We start from the raw sequence: 9,622 nt of genomic DNA on the forward strand, positions 1-9,622 counted from the left end.
TTTTCCTCCTTTAAATACAGACACTTAACTTCACACAACACTCCAACTGGAAGCTGATGAAAGCCATTATTCCATCTCTTTGGATTCAAAAGCCACTATGATTAGGCGGGCAGTTATAGGACAGTTTAATGCCGCACTAAAGGGTTTTGCTAAAGGGCATTGGGGAAGTTCCCAGTATCCTCAGACACTGCTTGCTTGTCTTTGTCTCAGTTTTTCAAAGCTTAGATAAATAAAAGGGAACGCAGCGCTTCTAATAAGATACCACAGGGGAGTTAATTTTCAGGGTCTCCAAGTGAAGTTCTGAGTGTGCGGAAGTGAGCATGAAAAAGTTCAAAGAAAGTCTGACCCTAACATCACATATCAAATGTCTTTATTACACTGCCAGTTTTTCTTTAAGAAGTTTTCGTTGTAATACCTTATGCGAATGAGCAAGATTAAGTTGTGGTTTTGTTGTGCCTTCTGAGACGAAATGGAGAATCATACATGACTATTTTTATCTTGAGGTCAACTTTGTAAAGGCCTTTAAAGTGAATGCAATGCTTGCTAATTGGGACGCAAGGTCATTCATTTGAAACCCTTGGTTACTCCGTAACTAAGTGTGTTTATTAATAAGCCAGAAATCCATGCCAGATGATTATTATTCAACAGCTGTATTGACCCGTTTCAGTAATTCCCAGTCCCCGATGAGGACATTGTCTGAGAAAGGGTTCTTTGACAATGGTGTAAAGATTCTTGATTTAAAATGGATTAATTAGTATAGATAAACTGTCCAGGCTTGACCTTCACTGTGCACTCTGCTTAAACTTCTCCAGTCCCAATAGGGAATAACCATGACCAGTTAAAAGTTCTGGAGAAATAAATCACAGGAACACAGAGTGACTCAATATATTCAATTTCAAAACTGCTAAGTATATTAATTTGCAAGTCTACTGTAATCAATACTACTTAAACATCAAAACTACTTGCTTCCTACATGAAAAACATTGGATCTGTTGCAAGAAACAATTCGTCTTTTGCAACATATGAAGACATGGCTTGCTGTGTAATATTTGCATGTTCCTTTTTACAGAATGTTGCAGTGTAATCATTACGAAATATTAACAAATACTTTAGTTAAGGGGGCACACTTATCCACTCACAGCAGCTAGTGGGCTTAGGTAAGCTGGCTGCATCAGTGTATGATCATAAATGGTTCTTTTTATACATGATGCCAACTTTTGCATAAGACACACATTGTGTGCGCGGCTGAGGGTGTGTGTAATCTGTAATCCCATGCATCATGACAATAACGTAACTTTGAAATCCACGACAAGGAATTGGAGCAAACTGTTCATGCATTCTACCGTGAATCAGGAATTTGAATCTGGCTGCAGTCCTTGTGAGAACATCTTAAACACATACACTTTATTTGCACATAGGAAGTTGCCCAACTCCTAATATTCTGCCTAGATAGCAGAATTTATTGGGGAGGTCACAGCCTTGTCTAGGACACACCATTAAGTTTCCAGCTAATTTATACTTAACTCAGAATAACTCAAGAGAGCACTAACATACCATGAAGTGATTAATTGTTGTTGCTGACACACCACAGTGCACAACAATGAAATGTCCTCTGCGTTTAACCCATATGTGACATAGCAGGGGACAGTTATTATTTATCACCAAGGGGGACAGTGCTTGGGAGCCTTGCTCACTGGTCAGGGATTCAAACCAGCAACCTTTCAGTCACAAGTGGGCTTCCCTAACCATTAAGCCACCACTGCCCCATCCTTAGCATGACAAACTCATAAGATCTCTCAAAAAATGAATAAGCTGGACATCATGAAGATTATAACAATAAATGGGGAATCATCGGGAAAACACATCAAGACGAAGTTCAGCAGAAATCTCTACCACTTACGCATCAGTTGCTGTGGTGGTAGATCTGTCAGGAGCCCCCTGTTGGGGGGGGGCATAACCCTCCTGTTATTCTTCGAAGACTCATGGTCCAGAAGCCTGCGGCAGCTACACCAGGAGACCACAGACTCAAACATGTTTCCCCCTAACCCTACCTCTCACTCATATGGTGAGTTTCCCTGAAAATGAATTCAACCCTGTTGCAAGCATTCAATTTACACCATTTTTACAAATTACTGCAAAAGAATTTGCATGAAAAATCACCTTCTGCAGGCAAAGAAAGGCTTGTACTGATAAAATGAAAAGATGTTGAAAGTGACAAGTAATATACACAGTGGTATCCATAAATCGATTTACTACAGATAAATATGTATTCTGCTTGTATTCGATGTTTCTAATGAGTCATTTTGGCACCTTTACGTAGACCGAGACTTTCACACTTCTTATGACTGCAGTATTCAGACACACCCCTTCATCTAAGGCAAGTGTCAATCAAAATATTTACGTCAATCCATACTGCCTGCAGAATCAAATATAAAAATATATGAATGTGCCCACAGGCACTCTTTGTGACCCCCTCCTGCCCCAGTCCTCCTCACTGGGTGGAAGCTGGGTCGATGGACTGGTAGGATTGCTGGTTCTGGCAGTCAATTGTGATTCCTGCAAGGGGACAGGAGAAAATCAGGCCACAAAGCTGTTTAGTCACATCAACTTAGAAGCTGTAGCTACAAACGATATGCCAAAAGGCTAATTTAAAAATCACTGCTTATTGCGAATCTCTGTCTGCACCAATGCAGATCCGTCACCCTGTGGTGTAGCTTACATGTTGATATTTATTTCATTGTTAAATTAATATTATTACTCTTCATTGCTTGGCTGCATATAGATCACACAATTCCCTAAACATCTCTATAAATGCTATACTTTCCCACCTCAAAGCATGAGAGAACTCAATTTCTGTCCCGGAAAGAGTTTCCTTTTGACAATTATTTGTCAGTTTGTCAATGTTTAGCTGTGTTAAAATATGCTATTATTTTCTTGTCGGGCCTTGTATTGTGTTATGTGTAGCGATGCTGCAAATACACTGGCATCAAACAGAATTCACAAAATGTCTGACGAACAAAACCAGGGATGGGATTAGCCTGTCATACCCATTGTCCATTTCCTCATTTAATGCTTAACCAATGTTCACGGCCACTGCCAATATCAAATATTATACGGCGGGTGGTCTAGCTCATCTTTAATGATACATAGAGAAGGCTGAAGTCATACAGGTTGGTCTGCGTGGTGGCTGGGGTCCCGCACATACCTGGACTCAAGGCCATTTCCTTACTTTATAAGGTAGTAGCAGCATTTTTAAAGCCACACGGTGTTTTACAGGGAACCAGATTATTTTATGGAAGATTGGAGTGAAGCTCTGGTGCTATTAAGGCTTTTTGTATATAGTACAGGGATGGCCAACCGGTCCAGATAAAGAGGTATAAAGCATCTGACACCACAGCAAAGAACCACAGGCTGCTCGCAAGCTGCAGGTTCCTCTCCCCAGATTTAGAACCCAGGAGATGCTCAAGTAACCAGATTAGAAAACAATATAGAGAAACCACGCGGACATTTTTTTTCCAGAAAACATAGTTCAAGATACAATAACAATTACAAAGGTTAAATTATATGGACACACCTCAAGGCTAAACTTAAAACATAAGCATATTGAAATAACTGGAAGTTATTTTTGAGTTCTTTGGAAGTGACTAAACCAGCTTGGCTTATGAAAAGGTGGGTTCAGTCAGGCGATGTCTGATGAATGCTCTTCACATGATGCCTTAGTTCCAGGTGGGTCCCAGCCATGATGTCGGAAGCAGACCCCCCCCCCCCCCCCAGCCCTTTCCCAGAACTGCCACCCATCCGGTTCCCCTCGACGACCTTGAGTGGATCCTGTTTTCATTCCTCTACGCCATTCCCTTAACAGTGTCACTCCTGCCATCCCCCAAACACACTCTCCTTCTTTTCCTCCAGTCCCTGTGCCATGTGGCTCCATTCATTGCCCAAAGCAAATCTTACTCTTGGTTTTATAACATTTGAGCTTGCAGGAATTATTCATCGTAAGCTACATTTTTAATGTACAGATAAGCCAGTGAAGAGAGCAGTGGGATCCATTAAACCACAGGTCACATGCTGTTTGTCAGCTTCCAGGCAAATAATTTACCTTATTTATTTAAAGGTATGGTACCTAATATGTAATTTAAGAGCAGCTATTGCCACCTTCCATAATATCAGTGGATCACACCCCATTCACTCCCCTGCATTCCAATATTAATTGGGGTTGTAACCACATAAACCTTAATGGCCATGTTCTGAACTTGTTTGTTTATTATTGGAAACTGGCAAAATGGTATTGATTCAGGGACAACCATCATGATGGTGTGTTTGAATTGGTTCATTTGAATTTGGTTGAATTGGTATACGCAAGATTTTTAGGACATTTAACCTCCTGAGACCCAAGGAAAAAAGTGTCCTTCAATTGTAGGTTATTTGTCTTTGGAGGAAATAAGACATCTTACAATTTAGATTTTTTCAAATTTATTCTTATTTCAATTTCACAGCATGTCCTCTTTAGTGCCCAACAAGAATACATACGTTTCCCAACATCAATGAAAAAATAAATGCAAAAATACAATGTCCACTACAATGGACATAAATGAATAGGTCGGGTCTCAGGAGGATAAATGCAAACCTATACAATTCTAATGGTGTTGATGTTATGTCGTAACGTTGTGGCCCAATGCATTAGTCACGTGTTTGTGGTGATGTTGGTGTAAACAATCCTACTACTTTGCCAGTCATATAAAAGTATAGCACAAATAATAATGTACATTACACATTTTACTTATTAATGATAGTAAACAGCTATGTTACTGGTTTATGTATTTACTATACTGTATTTTTTATCGTCATTTAGGCTATACCATACAGCCGTGGTGTATAATAGGCTATACCATATAGCTTTGGTGTATAATAGGCTATACCATATAGCTTTGGTGTATAATAGGCTATACCATATAGCCGTGGTGTATAATAGGCTATACCATATAGCCGTGGTGTATAATAGGCTATACCATATAGCCGTGGTGTATAATAGGCTATACCATATAGCCGTGGTGTATAATAGGCTATACCATATAGCTGTGGTGTATAATAGGCTATACCATATAGCTGTGGTGTATAATAGGCTATACCATATAGCCATGGTGTATAATAGGCTATATCATATAGCCTTGGTTTATAATAGGCTATACCATATAGCTTTGGTGTATAATAGGCTATACCATATAGCCATGGTGTATAATAGGCTATACCATATAGCCGTGGTGTATAATAGGCTATACCATATAGCCGTGGTGTATAATAGGCTATACCATATAGCCGTGGTGTATAATAGGCTATACCATATAGCCGTGGTGTATAATAGGCTATACCATATAGCCATGGTGTATAATAGGCTATACCATATAGCCTGTGTGTATAATAGGCTATACCATATAGCCACGGTGTATAATAGGCTATACCATATAGCCACGGTGTATAATAGGCTATACCATATAGCCTGTGTGTATAATAGGCTATACCATATAGCCATGGTGTATAATAGGCTATACCATATAGCCATGGTGTATAATAGGCTATACCATATAGCCGTGGTGTATAATAGGCTATACCATATAGCTGTGGTGTATAATAGGCTATACCATATAGCCGTGGTGTATAATAGGCTATACCATATAGCCATGGTGTATAATAGGCTATACCATATAGCCGTGGTGTATAATAGGCTATACCATACAGTATAGCCTGTGTGTATAATAGGCTATATCATATAGCCTTGGTGTATAATAGACTATACCATATAGCCTTGGTTTATAATAGGCTATACCATATAGCCGAAGTGTGCAGAAGGTTATCCCGCCTAGGTTTGTGTAAGTACACTCTATGGCAGGGCTGTTCAAATCACAGTCCTCAAAGGCCGAGCACTGCTGATTTCCCAGCCTTCCTTTTACCTGTGATCCAGGTGTGAAGCCTCTGTCCAAACAGAATCAGTAATTAACTAACTACCTGGGAGAACTTAAAACACGGCCTGGATTTGGAATCGAGGGTCAGAACTGAAGAGCCCTGCTCTTTGATGTTCTCAATGACGAAATTGCCTAACGATGCATTTCTCAGAATTTGTCATTATGTAACGTTTGACTGTATATTATTATATTCATATTCAGGTACCTCACCATGTATAGTAGTAACACTAAATTAACATGTTAGAGGACAATAAGGGAATTTCAGGTTCTTTGGCTCTGGGTGCCCACTCGCTGTCTTCTTACCAATGCTGCAGCTGCCACCCCTGGCCCGGTACGTCCGGTAAATGCAGAAGCAGGAGATTGGCTTCAGCAGCAGGCTAATGATGGCCATGCTGAAGCTGAACTGAATCTCATGTGAGGCCTTGTCACCGGGGTAGTTCAATCCAAGCTGCACCGAGTCTGTCAGAATGGTCAGCGCCATCCCGAACAGGAACTGGGAAGGGAAGAAGCAACACGCTGGTCTAGAGGAACTGGCAAAACTGGCAAAAAGGTGGCATGGAAGTAAGAGCAGATAATGGAAGGATATTTCAATGTGTCACTGGCGTATGACCACATTCTGCCAATGCAAATTGAAGACAAGCTGACAACAACCTGAAACTGAAATGAAGCAATACTGGATTTACAGATTTTACAGAAATTCTAAAAGAAAGAAAGAAAACTTTTTTTGGGGGGGTGGGGGGGGTGGGGGTGCTATGGTCATTGTGGGAGGAGCTAGAGCACCCCAAGCTCCTCCTTAATGCCACCACTGACCCTTCCCTCTATGTAAGTCAAGCATCTGATAAATTAATTCCATCTAGGGAACCCAGTGGCGACCTTCAGGCTGCCCCTTGTTTCCTGCTTATACTCACCTTATCTCAGCAACTCCACTCTCCTCAAACTACTCACAGAGACCAAAGTCTTCATTGGTTGCCCTACCAGCCACAGTAGTGCTTTTCCAGCCCAAATATAGGTTATCCTGTTGGAGGTCATTTTGATTCCTGCATGGAATCCAGTTATCTTTTTTTTTCTATCTCGCATCAGTTCTGCAACAGGCCACTCCTTGGATTGTGCCATTTATCTCTGTGCTTTTTCCTCTCTCTGACCCTTTCTGTGACCACAGTGCCCCTGTCTTCACATTACTGCCATTGGTGTCCACATTGTAGTTGGGGTAGAGTCTAGGACTGAGGCTCTGACATGGAAATATAGTAGCTCTTTCAAATGCTTGGCAATGTTGTTCTAAAGAACATGCTGCCCTATCTCTGTTAAACTATGCAATGGTACTTGCAATGATGACATAATTCCTGAGGAACCTGCTGTAGTATCATTCCAAGCATATGGAACTTCATGTCCTTTGATGCTGGCTAATATTTTATTGCACCATTTTCTGTCTGTTGCAACTCCATCAGTCTCTACCATCCCTCCACAGAAGTCCACAATTTTGTGTTTTGAATCGCAGTCCAGCCTTCCTCACAGCAGAGAGGAGCTCTTGCAAGCTCTCAAGTTCTCCTTCTAAGCTGGCTGTATGGACCAGGAGGTCATCCAGTATGCTACACGCTTTTTGTGAGGAATGTCAGCCAGCGCTCAATCTGGGGGCGTTACACAGTGCAAAGGGCATGATTATGGACTGCCACAGCCCTTGTCCGACGGTGAAGCCCATCTTGGGCTTTGCCTTGAGGGTCAACCCTGCTTGACAGTGGAGCGACTTAACCCACCACATCATGACTGAGTGGTAGGGTATACAAATCTATCTGTGTCACACAGCACCACCAAGAGCAATCCCTCCTCTGGACAAGGACCTGGGATTATAGGAAGGGTTAATGACTCAGTAGCAGCCATTTTTGTTTATATCTTTGTCTCAGCTGCCTCCATTTCTGCTAATGCCAGACAGTGAGGATGGAAGCGATACCCTGGATCACTGTTGTGTTGTTGTGAGATCCATTTAATTCTATGTGAAATCTATGGTTCAGTATGATTTATTACATTACAGATTTTCGTTTCTGGTAGTTTTTGTGACAAGCCATAAGGTCATTTTCACAGTTCCGTATAAAGAGAGCATTAACTGAAGTTGAAAACCATGCTGAAAGTTCCAAATGTTTCAGATAAAATGGCGTATACGTAATTAAACGTAATTGTAATTAACTAACAATGACCAAAGTATTTTTAATTTGCAGACACAAGGGTGTTGCATGTAACAGTGAGTTACATGCCGTAACGCCGATCTTACCATGACCACTGCGTCGAGAGAGTCTTTCTGAGCGACCGCCCATACGCCCAGAGCCAGCATTGTGCAGTTCGCCCATGCGTAGTTCAAGAGGAACCAAGCTGTGATGACCCTATGGAAGACAGACAAAGACATACAGCACATGACACGGGCAAAGATCTTGTCATCCGAAATGAACACGCAACAACACATGCTGCAGAACAAAACAGCATGGATTCCTCATAGAACAAATCTTAACAGAAAATCTGAGAGTCTACCTGCATCTTGATGAATGTGAGTCACTACAGTACTTATCAGTATCGCCGCTGGTGACATTTCTCAGTATTTACTATATTAACATACGTCTCAGCATAGCATAGCAAGACAGGTTCCTCTCAACTTGTTGGAATACAGATTAAATACACTGCAAATAAAAATGGTCAGATGTATAAAATAGAAGCACCAACGTACACACCAGATGGACAGCATCCAATGCAGCAGAACGATCACCTGCAGGACCACACAGGAGTTATAAGAGTCTGCCTACTGGCTTAATAAGGTCAGCAGTCAAGCAGCGCATCTCATTATCGCTACCTTAAATCTACGTCTAATGATGCGCATTAAACATTGTCAGAATCCATGGCTGTGGGGTGAATTTAATTCATGTTTCTGCATTTCTTCAAAATCATACATGAATCTGGTAAGATTTGTGCTTAAAAAACGGAGATGTAGCCTGGGATATCACAACAGTACAATATAATGTCATATTTTATGACATTTATAACGTGAGCTTAAACCGACTATAATTACCATAAATACAGTACAGTAATGCTCGAGAGTAACCACAAAATATTACGCAACATCATGAAAATAGTTCACCTTCAGATCGACGGCTGGAATGTCCATATTTTTTGACAGATTCTGGTTTTATATGTTGAAATGTATGGCTTCAGTTAAATAATAACCCGCTTTCGGCTTTCAGTCCTTTCAGATTCTCACTGACTGTTCCCATCGTTTACGCCTACGTTCTCTTAGTTCACATGACTATTGCAAATGTTACTGCAATACAGAATTCGTTCCTCTATGTATTTTTTGGACACACACACACAGAAGACCACACACCCCCCCACCCCCCCACATTAAGGGTAAATTGAGGAAATGAGTGGTAACTAACACTGGGCAGTTAGGTTCGGCAAATTAATTTGCTATCTTGGTAAAAAAAAAGTGTTTCTGTGTGTGTGTGTGTGTGTGTGTGTGTGTATGTGTGTGTGTGTGTGTGTGTGTGTGTGTGTGTGTATGTGTGTGTGACAGTAGTGCTACAATTACCCACATTACTTGAATTTGCCTTAAGTGTGTAATTCATTTATATAATGATATTACATGCATGACGTTGTACAGTATTTGATAAAAAATTAAATATTAC

At 40.9% G+C, this 9,622-nt stretch overlaps 1 protein-coding gene across 1 annotated transcript; it reads right to left on the reverse strand.

The window, feature by feature from the left end:
• Positions 1 to 1,376: 1,376 nt before the first annotated feature.
• LOC111859059 (type-1 angiotensin II receptor-associated protein-like) lies at positions 1,377 to 9,258 on the reverse strand. The gene is made up of 5 exons (XM_023841394.2): positions 9,079 to 9,258; positions 8,675 to 8,709; positions 8,224 to 8,332; positions 6,264 to 6,453; positions 1,377 to 2,556 (listed from the first exon to the last, which is right to left on the reverse strand). The coding sequence occupies exons 1-5, from the start codon at positions 9,103 to 9,105 to the stop codon at positions 2,492 to 2,494; spliced, it is 426 nt and encodes a 141-aa protein (XP_023697162.1). The 5' UTR covers positions 9,106 to 9,258; the 3' UTR covers positions 1,377 to 2,491.
• Positions 9,259 to 9,622: the final 364 nt, after the last annotated feature.

The sequence above is a fragment of the Paramormyrops kingsleyae genome, chromosome 6 (genome assembly GCF_048594095.1).
Source record: "Paramormyrops kingsleyae isolate MSU_618 chromosome 6, PKINGS_0.4, whole genome shotgun sequence".
Lineage (NCBI taxonomy): Eukaryota > Metazoa > Chordata > Actinopteri > Osteoglossiformes > Mormyridae > Paramormyrops > Paramormyrops kingsleyae.